Source organism: Orbicella faveolata, unplaced genomic scaffold (assembly GCF_042242905.1).
Source record: "Orbicella faveolata isolate gen_17 unplaced genomic scaffold, um_ofav_v1 contig_15, whole genome shotgun sequence".
NCBI classification, from domain to species: Eukaryota; Metazoa; Cnidaria; class Anthozoa; order Scleractinia; family Merulinidae; genus Orbicella; species Orbicella faveolata.
The window spans coordinates 7910941-7928063 of NW_028301542.1; the positions used below are offsets into that span (position 1 = coordinate 7910941).

The window sequence follows — 17123 nt, forward strand, 5'->3', positions numbered from 1 at the left end:
AACTGAGCACCGATTAATTAAACAAAACTCAAAACCAATGCAAATTCAGTGAGGAAAAACGCTGACCGGCAGTGCTCTGCAGGCCCGCAAATGATTCCGGTCCGCAAATGATCCCTGGACCGCAAATGATCCCCAGATTGTGCTGCAAATGATCCCAGGACCGGAAATGATCCCCAGATTGTACCGTAAATGATCCCCGGACCGGAAATGGCCGCCTCGCGACAAAAGATGAAATTTGTACGGGCGTGATCAATCATAATTTATTTACACATTACCATATACAACCTGTAAATGTCTATCATGCTATTCCTTATAGGTTGTGATTTTTACAGTCACATAACACCAACTGTACAAAGTCTTGTAAAAATTGAAGCCACTGAATTGAAACTCGATGTGGTGTACCTGTACATCTTAAAAGGCTATCCTCTCAGGATGAAGGTACATGTATCCCTGACTTTTGAACTGACTGCTTTTGGGCAATGATTCTTATGCAATTCACCAATGACTTATACCCCTCTGTTTGTTTTAGTTCTTCCTCAGTTAGCCCTTCTTCCTCTTCACTTTCCTCTGAATCCTGGTGAAAAAAATCAGACATCAGCAAATGAAAATACAATAAAACCCTGCAACTACATGTAAGAACCTGGATTTTTCCACGTTAGCTTACATAGGTTCTTATATAAATGATACTCAGCACAAGTTTAGGGTATTACCCACTCCATAAACTAAGAGCAATCTGGGTAAGAAATTGATTCAAAGGGGCGAATGGGATCGTTTGAATAGACGCAGTGGAAGAAAAAATGGCGTCTGTAAGGAAGTGTTGAGTGATTAATTTGTCTTGTGTCCACCTAAACATGCCAAAACCTGTGAATTGCTGTGTACCCGTCTGCACTGATAATTTTCAGAACAATCCTAAACTCAAGTATTATCGAATTCCCAAAGAAAGGAGGACAAGAAGACAATACAAGATCTTAATTCGTAATACAACGCTGAACCTGAATTTTGACAACACTCGCATTTGTGCAGATCACTTTGAAGGTGGAACTAAGAGAAGTAGGCATGATTCAACGTCGATTTTTCCGTGGTCAAAGGCTGTGCCAAATCGACCTGTTTTGAAGCGTCTTTCTGTCGAAGACGTGATCAGTGCCTGCTAAATCTGGACTGAAACCATCTACAGTACTAAGTTCTACAGATGATAACGCTGTAAACTCTCTTGATCGGAATGAATCACCGGGAAGCGAGCTATCGCAGACTGACGATAAGCTGCGCAAGAAATTGAAGCTCCTCGCTGGACTGCAGGGCTCGAATTTCAAGAAAAAACCTTGGGGCCAGTTGGCCCGTAAGTTTTCAGGTTTAGTCGCCAGCACAAGTATTTTAGTCGCCAAAAATTTTCGAGCCTTCAGGCAATACATTTTCACGAAAAAGACGCTAAAACGGCGTGAATCACGGGTCAGTTTCATGTATAATCAGTTCGCCGCTTTTTTTGCTATAATAACAGGGAAAATGGCTGAATTAAATTCTTTTCTTCATTTACCAGTCTTACCAGTATTTTTAAAAAAAGCTTCCATGTTGCAAGTTTTTAATTCATTATATTTCGTTATTTCGTAGACTGGCGCTAGGGTTTTCGTGTTTTCGTGTTCATTGATGCATAGCGACTGCATGCGTTTTTTGGAAGTGATTTATTAAATTTCTTAGGGTACCGTGGGAACTTCAAATGCCCTGCAGATTTCTTTAAAATTACAAGTCAGACTAACCCCGTACGTATTTTTTCGCTTTATAAATCTCTTGTGTGGGCGAAAATCAGAGCGTCTTTAATAATCGGCCTTGACAGCCAGGGATGAGGTAAACTACTTACAAATTTTTAAATGCTGTCTAATTTGATTTGGAATACATCGGAAGAAGTAGTTAACTGTACATCAGTCCTATATACATATCGACGATTACCGATAACAAGTCCTGCTATAGCGAAATCCGATATCCGCATGTAAATAATATTTTGTATGAAATGTGTTACAATTTGTTTTCAATTTTATTAACACGATTCATCATTAATTAAGGACAGGTTTTTGCATTCACATCATTTTTAGGAATTATAGTTGCTAATGAAAGCAAATATACGGTAAAAAGTGAAGCTTTAATTTTCCTGCATGCTTTGTCAACTAACGAGGCGAGTAAACAGGACACATGCGATACTGATAAACACACTAGCAGAGTGCGGAATTTTCCTTCATCAGCTAATCTTTACGCATGTAAAAGTTGCATATACTTTTTTCTTCTATCCAAAATATATTACATATGCTTAGCTCTCCAACAGTACAAATTACAATTCTCACAAAAAATCTCATGTAATGATAAGGAATGTCGTCAATTTTACATTTCTCACGTCAAAGACGTCGATTTCACTTCGCATCTTACATGTAAAAGTCACTGCGTATTTCACAAGAGTCCACGTAGTCCATAAGTGTAAAGAAACCTGGCAAAAACGTATGAGCACGGGCAAAAAGTATCCAAATTTTATAAGTAAAAACACAGACTTGTGAGGTGGAAAGCGTTCGCCCGATGTAAACACACCATTAAAAACTCGTCAGTTTCTGTGATACCAGAACTCCCTCCGCATTGAACCGCCAGTAAAATAAACATGGAGACAAATCAGATCAAAAGCATTATACTGGGGATTTATTTAAGCCACCAGTTCAATTTTGAGAGCAATTTAAAGTTAAAAATGAACCTCCTCTTCCACTAACTGTGTCCATTGCAATTGCACTGCAAAATGTACCTTCCATCTTGGTGACCTACTCCGGCTGTTCTCGGCAACAAACACATTCTCTTTGCGTCGGCATGGTTGCACATCTCTCACAAGTACACCACAGAGCATTTTCCAATCGATCATTCCATTCAACTTGATTATTATCATCCGCGGAATCACTAGCACGTTCTGGCTTCAAGCGCAGCCATACTAAAGCTTAAAAGAGCAAACACATTCTCGGACGGAATGACGTCACGGATATGTGGCCTGGCCTTCAAGATCCTTTCAAAATGGCGGCTCCCGGTGTCGAACTTTTCACTTCTTTTTCATTGGGATCGCATCCACTTCAGAAGCTAAAACAACGGTGAGTAACTCAACTCAATGTGAACTTTTTATTGGTGATGGAAAAAAAATACACGGTTTTTGGAGTGACCTACTCCTTTAAAAGGAAAAAGCAGTTTTCAAGAGAAGCAGGGAAAAACAAAAAAGTTGCTAGCTTAAGGGTTCACGTTGAGAGATGCATGGAACGAATTAAAAATTGGCATATCCTGTCCAGACAGACCAAATCCAGTCTCTCTTTCAGGCATAGCTTCTAACATTTTTATTGTAATTGCAGCAACCACAAATTATCTTCCTCCACTTATTTCGTAGGTACCTGAAATTTGAAAAAAAAATCTGTAGTTGACAGTTGTTTTTCAAAAGCCTTAACATCGGCTTTAACATGCCTTCTGATGGATTATATGGGGGATCATTAATCATCCCATCTGGAGTAGCTGCCAAAAAAAAAAAACATGGTTGACATTAACAATTAGTCCCAATGTCTCCACTTTGATACCTTTGCGACCATTTTCATTCATAGAAGCCAAATATTCTTGAATTATTTCTGGTTCCTGGGCTAACCTCTCCATCATTTCTTTGGTTGGTGGAAACTCTTTGAACCCTAATAGTTCTAGGAATGCTTTTGTCTGTGATGTTGAATCCTTAAGTACAGCACATCTGTAACACTTTGAGACTGTGATCCGTTGGTTTTCATTCTCATGCCAGAGAGAGTTCGTTGATTGGCCCCGTGTATTTTTTTCTAACTCCACCGCTTCACGTTTTCACCTTTACTGCAGAGCATGTCGAACGAATGTGGCGGCGTGTTTATCAGGGGTTTATATAATTTTTGAAATAGTCTTTCAACCTAAAGCCGAGAACAATTAACGAAATGAACGATGCCTTGAACAGGTTCATAAAACAAATGTAGCGAGGTACAAATTAAAGATTGGATTGTATAGTCGCGCAAACCTTTTAATGAGACCGACTTTCTTTCCGCTTGCTTTCGCTCTAAGGCACAATAACCAACATATTAGCTGACGCACGGTGCACTCCTGGGGGTTTTCTCAAGGCAGCTTTGCTCCAGGTGTGTCTTCCTTGCATAAAACAACTTGTTTCGAATAGCTGGTTTTCTCTACCGCCATTTTAAAATTTAGCGCGTCTACCCAAATGATCCCATAGGCCCCCTATGATTAATTACGTACCCAGATTCCTTATAGTTTATGGAGTGGGTAATTTACATATAGGTTCTTATTTTCTGAAGGAAAAAAAATCGATATAATTAAGAGTATTTACATGTAGTGATTCAGCTTATTCTTCATATAAAATCTGGATACCAAATTAGAAGTTACGCAAAAATGATCATTCAAAGAAGAATTCTTTAAAGTATTGACCTCAAGAATTTTGAAGTCCTACATTGCAGTTGGAGTGATAAGGCACCTCTGTCTCGAAAGAGGATTCTGAATGTTGACTTATCTTATTTGTCCAAGTGTACAGAATCATCTCATAGATTTTCGAAAATAAGAACCTGTTTCAACTTTTAGGCTACCTGTTTATCTTTTAGCCTAAACAGGTTCTTACATGGGGGGGGGGGGGGGGGGGCTTAACTGGCAATTTTAGCCTAACAGGTTCTTAAAATCAGGTTCTTAGTTAAGGGGTTTTACTGTATTCCACATAACCTTAAGCCTGCAAGCAGGCTCTCATAAGGGCTGCAGGACAAGCGCTTTCCCCATGAGACACTGCACATACACCAACAGAGCTGCCACTAAGCTGGGCAGTACTTTTAATTAAGGTTACAGTATACCTTCAGATCGGCAATTTTCTTCAAATTTGGATTTTTGGGTCAAAGTAATGGTCGAAATGTAATCTCTAATTTCTGAAAGCAGAATTCAAAAAAATTAATACTGGCGGCGAAATGGAGGTTTTACGTTGTGGCCGGAAGTAAAAGTTCCCTCTTGATTGACAACCCTATAACGTGTATGCAATCAACCGAGACTACTTTCTCGGGAATATTACCTATATGGATACCACGAATTGCTTGGCTACTCAGTTAATCAGCATTGTTGATCCAAGCATTTTTCGTATTAGGTGTAATTCGATTAAGTTATAAGTAAACATGGACCACGGAAAACTCTGTTTACCAGTGCGAAAAAGCGAAGAACGAATGAAAATACATCAATGAGTGAAGAAGCGAATGTTCGCCTCGCCAATGAAGCTATAGCTACATGTATCGTATAAAGCGGGCAAAAAGATCGAGTCGAGAGAAGAGAAAGGTTCTGTAAACATTTGGGAACTCGACAGCGATAACAGCGATGTTTACAGTGACTCTTTTGTTGAGTCCGATACTGATAAAACGTCGAACTCGTTGAGATCCATTGGAATATTATCCATGCACATTTGCTCCGCCGCGCTTTCTTTCGCTTGTTTTCTTCGCCCAGCCACTCTAGCGTTCGTATCCTTTTTCGTCTTCCCCATTTTGCCAGACCAGCTTCAATAAAAACCGAGCTACAGAAAAATCATCTCTCCGCCTTGAGCGTATTGCAAAACACAAGGGTGTTTTGGAGATTCACGCGTAAATTTCACCGCGAGAAAAAACTTTCCAAACGCTGATTGGCTCAGTGATCTGAGAACCCAGTTGAAGGCGTTTGTGAGCGGAGTTTGTTTGCGAAGCAAGAGATTTTTCTTAGCGCTGTTTTCTCGAATAAATTTTTTCGCTTGCGGCAGACACTTTAAAGAGTTACAACTCATAGGGAATTTGTTTGATTGCCATCAAAATTGGACAGTAGCTAGATTAACATATAATAAACAAAAAGGTGTCTGCGAACTGTTTATTTCGAAATATTTTCTCTCCGTGAGTGATTTTTGTACGATCACTTCACATTTTTTAAATCCTATTTCGAAAATGTTCTGTAACTGTTCACTGCAATTGAATATGGCAAAACGCAGACACGCTCTTTTAGCGCTTTTTGTCCGTAAACCGGGGAAAAATAAATTGGCGAAAAACAAAATTCGCTTTGACTTGTAGCTTCCAAAAGGTGATTAGGACGCTCGCATTTAGTGGTCCTGAAAAAATCGGCAAGTAATTCCATTTCAAGATTCTTGGTATAGTTTGATAGCCAACTCTATAAGCTTTACTTTGATATAGGGGTTTAGGTATCTACAGCTTAAACCGGACGCGCTACATCGCTTGGACGCGAGACACCCCTGAAGGTATATACGGTAACCTTAACCCATGATTAAAAGTTCACAGAAGTATAAATATTTATTGTATGCAAATGTTTTATTTTGTGTATTTTGAGATTATTCAAACTCAAAACAGAGGGTCAAACAATATACAGAAGTTACAAAACTAAAATCAAAATTCTCGCTTAACCTGGTTATCTTAACCGGGCTTTGAACAACCCAGCCCAGGAGCTCCGCTTTTAGGCTTGCCTAAATCTATATATTAAAATTGACATTTTCCATGTTCACGACCGAGGAAAAGCGGAGAGTAGGACGAGTTGGCTTCTGATGTCATTTCGGGAATAACAATATTTTGTTGCTAAGAAGAATATATGCGAACATGCAATAGTGTGTGTCAAAATCGTTGCAGAATGCAAGGAAGATATGTTGTTGGAGGCTGTAACAATACAGGATGCACAGGATAGAGTATTCCTCTTCATTCAGTACCTCTATCTCGATGAAACTCAAGCAGAAACAATAAAAAGACCAAAGAAGTGCGCTACTCTGTGCGAAGCTAAAGGCGGGGAGCCATCGAGGATTTCTTCGACCTTGGGTTCGTCGCTACTGTAAAAACCTAGAGATTTTCATGGCCTCTATATTCTTCTCTATCTCTAGTGGAAAGCTTGACATTGTCAAGGTACATGTACTGCATAAGACACGAATTTGAGATAAGCTGGAAGCCATCTGACCATTCTGACTATTCTGAGCGCAAACGATCCTCCGAGTCCCAGACGAAACTATAGGTGAGGAAATTACACGATAAATTAAATGCATCGCGTTTTTTTGCACTCGAAATAGAGACTTTTCTAACTGAATAGTACACGAAAGCTGCGTGCTACAATGAGGCGATTAAGACTGTTGGGGCTTCGAACTGGTGAACTACACCTGTAGCCATGTATTTGTGGATTTCAATAAAAATACACGCCGGAGGTCGTAATCCAGCAGTGTTGCTCAATGGCTGTTCCAAATAGACAATTGTTTTGTTCTTTGAGCTTCGTCTTTGAGGAACGAAATATATCTAAATCACAAACTAAGAATGGACCAAGCATTTATAAATGTTGGAGAAAAGTGAAACAAACAATTAAGATTTGACTCCATAGCTACCGACAGAAATTGTGCAGAAAGAAGAATGTGCTTGTCAGTCAACCGAAACTCAACCTTATAAGTCCAGAACTCCCAGGTTATTAACGTAGGTAAAATGGGCATTTCATTCAAAATAACAGTGATCAGAAGTAGATATGTATTCATTAAAGCGATACTATACTGAACCTCTTTTCAAGATCTCGTTGAAGAATTTTCCATAATTTACTAGTATGAAATATGCAAATTTGAGTAGCTCGTGTTCGTACACAGTAATTGACTATGCATATACTATGGTCGGTCGACAATAACAAAGCGAAGAGTTACCTCACCTTTGGATATTTTTTGCCGACATCTCTGCTTATCTCTTACGTTAAAGCTATTTTCAATCACTGATCTGGAGAAGTAGGCAGAAGTAAACTACAACTGCATCGAATATTAACTTGTATTTTGGGGGAAATTAATGTTTGAATCGAAAAATGTCTCGACACTCCGAAATTTGTACATTCTTTAAAGTCACATTATCAACTCTTCGTGTTCATTGGCATCTTTATAACTCTTTATAACCCAAATGGACCGGCAAATTGTCGATCCTAATCCTGGCCTAAATTACGACGCGGTGACTCGCACTTCAAAATGGAAAAAAAAATATGTACATCGCAGCCGTCCAACTCCAAATTGTAATGCTAAATGATACAGTTCATTTGCTCAAAAATCTTGGCCACGTTTGATAAAATATGAATAAAAAATAACCCAAAAATGTTTTGCCAGCCCTCGAATCTCAGTCAAAGGTCTCTGGAATGTTTTAGCCCAATTCCTGAAGTGACTTTACTTGCAGCCCAACACAGATCCCACTTTGCGCGGTCGTGAACATAGAAATTACATGTACATGTTCAAACGCCTGTAGAAACGCAGGGATTTTATCAATCGAGATAATTTTTTGTTGAAGTAATCAGGGAAGCTAGTAGATTTTAATAAAGGAATAAAAATGTGGGCGTTAGTGGAACTTTAAACAGCAACACCCTGTTGTACGGCCGATTATCCTGCAAAGGTGTTTAACTTCTAAGTTTGTGGTGTCGATAAACTGTTACTGTACCAATCAAAAACTACTGAGCAGTACTCCCATGTTGTACTCTTTGGTAAGTAAGAAATCATAACTGAATACAATTTGCACACATGCTATACACCGTATTCATAAATGGCGGCCGCGTGGAACGGCCTGGTTTCGAAAACATGAAAACGAGGTTTGGTAGGCCACGCATCACAGATCACAACAAAAATGGCTTCTTCTAGTCGAGATTCTGACACAGTTATCTGCCATTTATGAATACGGTGTATAGTTCTACTTGTTTTCGTAAGTCAACGGATGTGAAAGCGCTGAAGCAGGCCTGTTATACATTACAGTGTACATGATCCCCTTTGTTAGATTGATCAGTGTGAAGTGGTTTTCAAGTTTGCTATGAAATGCTATCAAAAACAATAATATTGTTTATTAAAACACAAGTTGTCAAAATCAGAAATCTGACCCAAACAAAGAAAATTATTATCTGATATTTTGAGCAAACAAGTGGAAAAAAATTAACAAACAGTACTGATCTCACATCACACAAGAACAGTTTTTAAAAAAGGAATTGCAGCCAAATTTTAGTTGAGACTTATACATGTAGTCATTCTACCAACAAACAAACAATATCTCAGCACTACTGTGACTGCCAAATTTTAGCAATGATACATTTAAATAAGATAAAGAAGACACAGAACCGTGTCCAGTCACCTTCAAGTGTTGCAGTGGACAACAGTGATAATCCAAAAGCACTGACAATAATGCTTAAGGTCATGGATATTATGGTATATAGCTAACAAACCCTACCTCAATGCTACTCTTTCTTATCACATGCCTTTGTCGTCTTCCACCATAGATTTTCTTTAACTCCTCCTAGGAAATGAGTGAATGGAGGAATGACTTTATTAAATTTTGAACACTCCTATCAGGGTTGTGCTCTAGAAGAGCTCGGTGGCCCCTCGCAACTTACATTTGACTTAAGACGACCAGGAAATATTAGTTTTTGCACCAAACCTATAAACCTCCTATCCTAAATACATGTAAGCTGACTGGCCATTCTCATGAGTAATGATCCAAATAATAGTTTTGATGCCTTTTTCAACATATATTAGGGTTAAAAATTCAAGTAAACCAATAAACTAGAAAATTGCTAAGTAACTCTACTTGACAGGCTTTCTAGGAAAGGGATGAATATTGCTTTGTGGCCTTAAAATCCACAATCTGTGCAAACTTCCTCTACTTTGACATACAGTGCGTCACCAGGATTTTGCCTTGGGGAGTCCCAGGCCCCCCTCCTGAGAAATAGAGGCCCTGAAAGAACATTAGGGGGGACAAAGTTACTCGCCATCCATGACTGGTTTGATTCCTTCTCTGAGTTTGTTAAACCCATATCCAACCAGACAAAGTTACCAAACAATTTGCCATTTGGTTTCAGTGTTGTACATAACAGCACAGTTAGTAAAATACTAGAAATAGAGATCACTTTGATATCTGACAGCTCGACGGGGAAAAGATGCAGTTGCTGTCAAAGTCCATTATTCGTTGCTTTTAAGATCCCAGACATTCATTTTTCACCACTTGTCTTGTTTATCGAAATGACTTTGCACTCTCTAACTCCATAAGGGTATGTTATGTTCAATGATCCAATAACACACCATTGCATTACATTGACTTCGCTACCATTGCAGGTTAATTAAATATTCTTGTCTCTGCTGGAAAAAAATATATGCCTTTCTACCACCCCCTGAAACCTTTGCTTTTGTTGTGTTTACTTACATGAAGGAAGTGCAATATGAGTTCAAGGCATCTATAAATTTTTCGGCGGTAATTATGCTCCCGTCCATGTTTCCCTTGAGCGTTAGTGTTCATCTATGTTTTGTTTATATTTGTATTTTTTCTTCACTTTATTGGCAGGGTATTTTCCAAAATTTTTCTGCTGGAAAGATTTTGTCCACCAGTACCATTTTATCATTACTTCATTTGATGGCTTGGCTATTTCACCACTCATGTTTTACACATGCCCTAACTATGACACAAGTTCTGGCCTTACCTGAGACAGCCGTGGAAATTCAAAGGAAGATTTGTTCATACATGTACATGTATGTGTTGGATTGTGATCCGATAACCTGTTTTCCTTTACAAGCTGAAAGAATCCCAGTGACAAGATTCAATAAAAAGAAACTCTACCCTTACCAAAAACAGGACATGTACAGTGTAATAGAATCAAACTTTGTTTAGCACTGTGTAGCGCTGTAGGCTAAACTACAGAATACAGGGCCACTTTTAAAGAATTATTACACATGTAAAGTGGCTCAGTGGCTCGGTAGTCAAATGGTTTTCATGAGTGACTCAGTGGCTCGGTAGTCAAATGGGAGAATACACAGCTGGCTAAGCAGCTTGAAGGTTTAGCAGCTCGGTAGTCAAGTAGACCAACTATTACTCGAGTGACTCGAGAGCTTGGTAGTCAAATAGTGCAGTAGAGCAAGTAAGTATACCTTCTACGTATTGGTTTAAATTTGAACCTCCCTTTAAAAGTCCTTACAATAACTGCAAGCCGCGTGCTGACAAAACACTTAGAAATTTACTTTTATCATTCTATAAACACTGAATGCAACTGGCAAGCTGTAGAGCTGCCAAGCCACTCAAAAACATACCTTACTCATTCACGAAACAGTGAAATCAACTGGCGAGCCGTAGAGCCACCCAACTACTAAAACATGTACCTTACTCGTTCTTTAAACACTGAAACCAACTGGCGAGCCCACAAGCCGCTGCTTACTCGTTCTTTAAACACAAAAACCAACTTGCTAGCTGTCAAGCCACCAAGCCACTAAAAATATAACTTACTTGTTCTTTAAACACAAAAACCAACTGGCGAGCCCACGAGTTCCCTAACCACTTATGCTCAGTTTAGACTTGAACAGTTTACCGAGGTACCAGAGTTTACTTACCTAGGTAAACATTTTCCATGTGTAAACGCCGACTGATACTTTGGTAAACGCCACAAAAGACAAAAGATATTTAACCGGGGTAAAAGTTGTAATTACCCTGTGATCAGGCATGGTTACAGTTGGTAGCCAAGGTCAATTATAACATAGCACACGTGCTGGCCCTATCTAATTCCTTTGAGCCATCATGGTAAAAATCTTTATGTACACACGGCCATGCTCAATAAAATGACGAGTGCAGTTTCATTTCAGCTGCAAAATTTCCGTCGAGTTTAGTGCAAGTTCCTTTTGTTTAGGTTTCGGCAATGTGAAGATTATTTTGAACAATCCAAACTGTACTTCGAGCCTTTGACTTTTATCAAGCTAAGATGTTTACTTAAACGTGAGTATTTTGACTTTGTTTGTCTACATTTTTATCGAGTATTTTTGACTTGGTCTGCCTACATTTTCATTATAATTATTTGAAGAAACAAATTATTCAGTGACAATTTTAAAAACCAGGTTAAGCGTTTTTGCTCAACTGTTGCTCAACTGATTGTGGCATGTTAAGATCCCAATGACCTTTGTTTTTCTTCACCGTACATTGTGAGAAGTTTGTAGTCAATCACAAATAAAACATGTTTTAGCGCCCAAGTTGTTGTCGCCATGTTATAAAAGAATTGGTTCATGCTTTTAGCTGTGCATATATCAAGTTATGGATGTACTTGGGAAGTTTGGAGAGCACTCGAGAAGCTAGTGTTGCTCTCGGCTGTCACCTTGAGCAACTCTTACACTTCTTTCGTGCTCTCCAAACTTCCCGCGTGCATCCATTACTTGGTATACGCGTGCTAAGCATGAACCAATTCTTAAGTTGACAGATATATCTGCTTGTGGCGGCTTAATATTTCATTTCCTGCGGTGAGCCAATTGTGTGATTGTCAACAAAGCGTTTCTTTCCAGTTTTGACGATCATGGCAGTTAACACAGAAAGATTGGATCGATCTTCTTATGGTGAACAGTCCGTCAGGTAAAAGAAAGCATTGTATTTTTCATTCCCAGTATTAATTACAACTTCCTCTGGACAAACTTTGATCCTTTGCTGTGTAATAATTGTCGATGTATTTACCCACCAGGGAGGATGCTGCATATTCAACATATCCACGTTTCCCCGCATATAACCATGCATACTCTGTGTATGATCAACCTGCTGAATTTCTGTCGCAATATTATGGAATGAGGTCCTCAAAATGATGGCACCCCAATCTGCTCCTGTTTCACTGCGCTCGGGTTCAATTTCATGACGTTGATAATAATGCAGTGTGTGCGAGTGTTTACAGATCAACTTGAGTTATTTGAGCCGGTATAAACACTGAACGAATGTACCAAGGTTAAGTAGTTTGACCTTAGTAACTGTTTACCTTGGTAAAAGCTCAATTGTAAACACAACATTAAAGATATACCTCGATCCTTCTTTAAACATTTAGACAAACTGGCGAGCCGTCGAGCTGCCGAGCCACTCACATATTAGTGCTTCAAAAGTGGCCCTGAATTCTGTAGTTACTCCGTGCTGTAATTAAGCTTACAAGCTCAAGTTCTGTTCGAAGTTGAAGTTCCTGGACGCTGAAATATGCATGGTCAGACCTGCCGAGGGGACAATATCCTCCAAGCGTCTGAGCTTCCTCGTAAATATCAGCGCCCAAAGCAACTTCAACTTTGAATAGAACGAAGAGCGTATAATATTATTGTATTCGTTTAAACGTGTTAAAAATCGTATACACACAAAGCCGAGCACGATGGCCTTTCAGTGTAGTTCTTACCTCCACATGCACAGGTTCACCGTTGGTCGAATGCTCGACTTTGCGCCTCTTTGGCAAAAAACCACCCGATGCCATCTCAGAACCTTTTTAAATCAAGATTTCCTCCGTTTTTTATCACAGAACAAGTCGTACTTTACAACCCGTTGTTTCAAGGAGTTGTTGCACATCCCATAATAACATCCTGACATTTTTTGTATTGTGACGTTTTGTGACGCAAGGGACGCACTCTTCTTCCCAGGCTCTCTCTTCTCTACCTCCCGCTCAAGTGAACACCCAGAATCTGGGTGGTAAAAAAATCTGTTGGGCGCGTTCTGTAAAGGGAAGGTGTTTTCATCACGATTTTAAAAACCATTTTCCCAAAAATGTTGTTTGACGAGTGGCTGTATAGTTAACCCGTAGAAAGTGTTTTAATGGCGTTTACAGTTATAGCCCCTTGGAACACAGAATTTTACGGATCAATCTATGTCTTTATTAATTCTGCTAATAACAAGAATCATAACAATAATAATAATAATAATAATAATAATAATAATAATAATAATGATAATGAAAATGATAATAATAATAGTAAAAAGAATTTTATTTAATAATAATAGTAATAGTAATAATAATAATAATAATAATAATAAAGTTTGACAATAAAAAATTGCGACAGAACATTTCTTAAAAGCATTGTTAGATTTAAAAGGCTAAAAAACTGAATTAAAATCGACGACGTTTCAACGTTACCGTAACGTCATTATCAAGTCAAAAATGTATAAAAACTAGGTTCTATAAATACTAAGACGAACAATAAGTGATAAAAATAATTTGCAAGTTAAACAAAAAGTTTCGCACGTATGGAGTCCGTTTGAACCTTGAAATTAGGTTGGAATTTCTTGATATAAAGCATTTCAAACACTAAACAATCAAATTTGCCTTGCCACTTTCTCAGAATCTTGAAATGGCTTTGAGATTCAAAAGGTCGCTCCTGCCATGCGCTTCATGAAAATGCATGCCGATTGCCAAATTTTTGTGTTCAGAAACACGTTGAAAAAGGTGTCGGGCTGTGTAGCCGACATAATCTGCATCAGATCACATACAAAATGATACACAACGCATTGCTGATTGACAATTGACGGCTTGGCTATTTTAGGCTTGAGATCTTGCTCTAATTTTTTGCTTGCAACAACTGCCCACAAAGTGGGGCCAATGTTATTTGCTAAGATCACGCATCTGCCTCACAACAGCATTAGCTGAAACTTGATCTTTGAATGGTAGACTAATTCTGACTATGTTGCTCTCGTCAGTATTTCTCTCCGCTATGCTTACTGAAGGGTTTCGAGAATCAAAATAGGAAATAACAGAATCTATAAGACTCCACGGGTAATCAAGACCGCTAAAAATGGAGCGCAGTTTGGCGCATTTTTCATTAAAAGCCTCTGTTGTGGAAGATAAGCTCGATGCAGCATTGTCTTTAATAAAGAGTCTTTATAGCGTTTCTCAGTATGATTATGAAAATGTAAGAGCAAGCCAGTATTGATTGACTTTCTATAGACTTGAGTTTCGGGTTTTGTTCCATTCTCGAGGATTTCACTGCCGATGAAAGTGATCTTAACATCTACAGGAAGCTCCATCGTGAACGTTAAGTTAGACTGGGATGAAGGCCATTCAGGGTGGTAAGGAACTTAGTGGTAGCATGAGTATTTGGCATTCTTACAAGAGTATCATCAACGTATCTTCTTTACAAATGAGGCATCAAGCCATCGCGTGTGAGTTTCTCTTCGAGGTGGCACATGAAGACGTTCGCCATTAGGGGGCCAAGAGGGGAGCCCATGGCCACTCCATCCGTTTGTTCGTACAACTGACCATCAAACTGAAAAACTTGACTGGTTGTGGCAATTTCAAGTAACTTAACAAGCTGATATTTTGCATGTTCAGCCCATGGGTTTTATTAAATCAATCATCCGCGAAGGCTTTGTTGACCAAGCTGTTGGTAGTCTCATCCAACGGCACATTGGTGAAGAGAGCTGTAACGTCATAGGAGACCAGAATATCATCTTCATAAACAGAAAGGTTGCGAATTTCATCAGCAAAATCAAAGGCATCGGTAATTGTGTACTCGTTTATGGAAAGTGGTTTCAGCTTTTTTTCGAGCCACTTGGGGAGCTTATAATTGTACATTCCGGTGGCAGATAAAATGGGCAAACGAAAAGATCCTCAGACCACTTTGAAAACCACGAGGTAGCCTTAAGATATCCGCTTTTCGATGCTTAGACTTGCTCAGACCACTACGAAACCAAGAGGTGGGCGATAGTCTTTGCGCGTATGACGTATGACGTCATTCAAAATGACGCAGAACACTGCAGACGGTCAACGAAAAATATCAAAATATTTCGCTCTTGAAACCACAGGACACCCAAGATTATGAACTGTATTCTGCGAACGCAAATAGCCTAGTCGCGAATCTGTTAACGCGCGTCAAGATACGAGGTGTACCCATCCGGCATTGTAACTTTTTTTTGTGGGGGGGGGGGGGGGGGGGTGAGATGTATGTTCAGAGGCAAGGAGATATTGTAATGGAAATTTTAAAGCACGTGAACAAAACTGCTGGATTCAGCTTAACATAAGTTTCGGTTCCTGAGTCACGCAATACTCATTTTCGGATCCTTTTTCTTATCCAACCCTTTCCTCAATGCAAAAAATTCCCAGCAAAGACCAATGAATGCGTGGCTCATCAGCAAACGGTAAAACTGCCTTTCAAACAGCTTTATTTTCTTACTACTTCTACAATTAACGCTTCCTTTAGGTAAACCCACATTAAACCATTACTGAACTACAACTGGGAGTCGCTTTTCATACTCAAGATGAAAGAAATCTTTATTCATTTTCGGTTGTTCTATCGACCTCCACTGAGACCGGGGACCCCTAACGGCATCTGACGTTTGCCGTCCCATTGATGGCTAACATTACCAGCGGTGTTGCCAAAGCGCATGTCACGTCGGTCGTTGAGTTGACTTCCGACAGCAACATTAGGGAGCTTAAGCAAACAACGACGACGACGGCAACGAGAACGTCACCAAACAAAAGGCTTAATGAGCAAAACAATAGCTGTGCACGTACGTTATAAATCTTTGTACATTTCTTTGCCGTCCTCTTCAAAACAACAACGTGAAATGACTAACTTCTGCGTCGTCTACGGAACGTGGACGACGACGGCTAATTTTTCGTATTTCGATTTAGAATTGAACGCCGTCGTTGCATATTTATCTTAAACATGTTTTTAGAGCGCTAGCCATCGGCGTACCGAACAGATCTAGACCATCGCGAATTTCGCTTGTAAAATATAAATTCATTTTTCACTAGGCGTCGTCCTCGGCGTGATCGTCTCCGTTGCTTAAGCTCCCTATTCCCTGAGTTGGTTCCCTGTTGGTCAACACTACCAGCGGTGTTTCCAAAGTGCATGTTACGTCGGCCAGGGTCTTCCAGTTCTGAATATTACAATTAGATAATACCAAAGTTTTTCTTGAGCTTTAGGCAGGAGTGGGAGGGGGGACAAGGTGGGGGAGGCGGAAGTCGATTTTTGTTATTCTAATTTTTTTTTTTGTTATATACGAAGCATACATGTCAAAAAGGAACTGTGGAATTCTCCCCTAGTCTTTATCACCGGTGAAACAAGCTTTCCCGCAAAAGGAGCATTGAATTTTGAAAAAAAAAAGAACATACTGAATTGGCCAAACCGCACATACACAATTGAAAAGTTTGAGAATGTCGAGTTGTTCTGACGTGAGACTATGAGAGGAAATGTTAGTGACAGTCTCATTGGAGCTAAAAGGAAGAGAAGTGTTACGTGTGAGATTTTTTTTTCCTTCAATGTTTTTCCCAAGTTTCTCAGCTTCAATCTTCCTAACACCAATCGACACGACACTATTACCATCCGAAAACAGCTTTTGAGAAGTGCCATCGCTAAACGTTCA

At 39.3% G+C, this 17123-nt stretch overlaps 1 protein-coding gene and 1 pseudogene across 1 annotated transcript; both read right to left on the reverse strand.

The window, feature by feature from the left end:
• Positions 1-246: 246 nt before the first annotated feature.
• Positions 247-13362, reverse strand: LOC149113373 (uncharacterized). Its single transcript, XM_089288255.1, has 4 exons — positions 13168-13362; positions 10474-10566; positions 9231-9296; positions 247-574 (listed from the first exon to the last, which is right to left on the reverse strand). Exons 1-4 carry the CDS (start codon positions 13240-13242, stop codon positions 428-430), a joined length of 381 nt encoding a protein of 126 aa, XP_089144381.1. The 5' UTR covers positions 13243-13362; the 3' UTR covers positions 247-427.
• Positions 13363-13984: 622 nt separating this feature from the next.
• LOC149113374 (uncharacterized) lies at positions 13985-15330 on the reverse strand (annotated as a pseudogene).
• Between the last annotated feature and the right edge of the window lie 1793 nt (positions 15331-17123).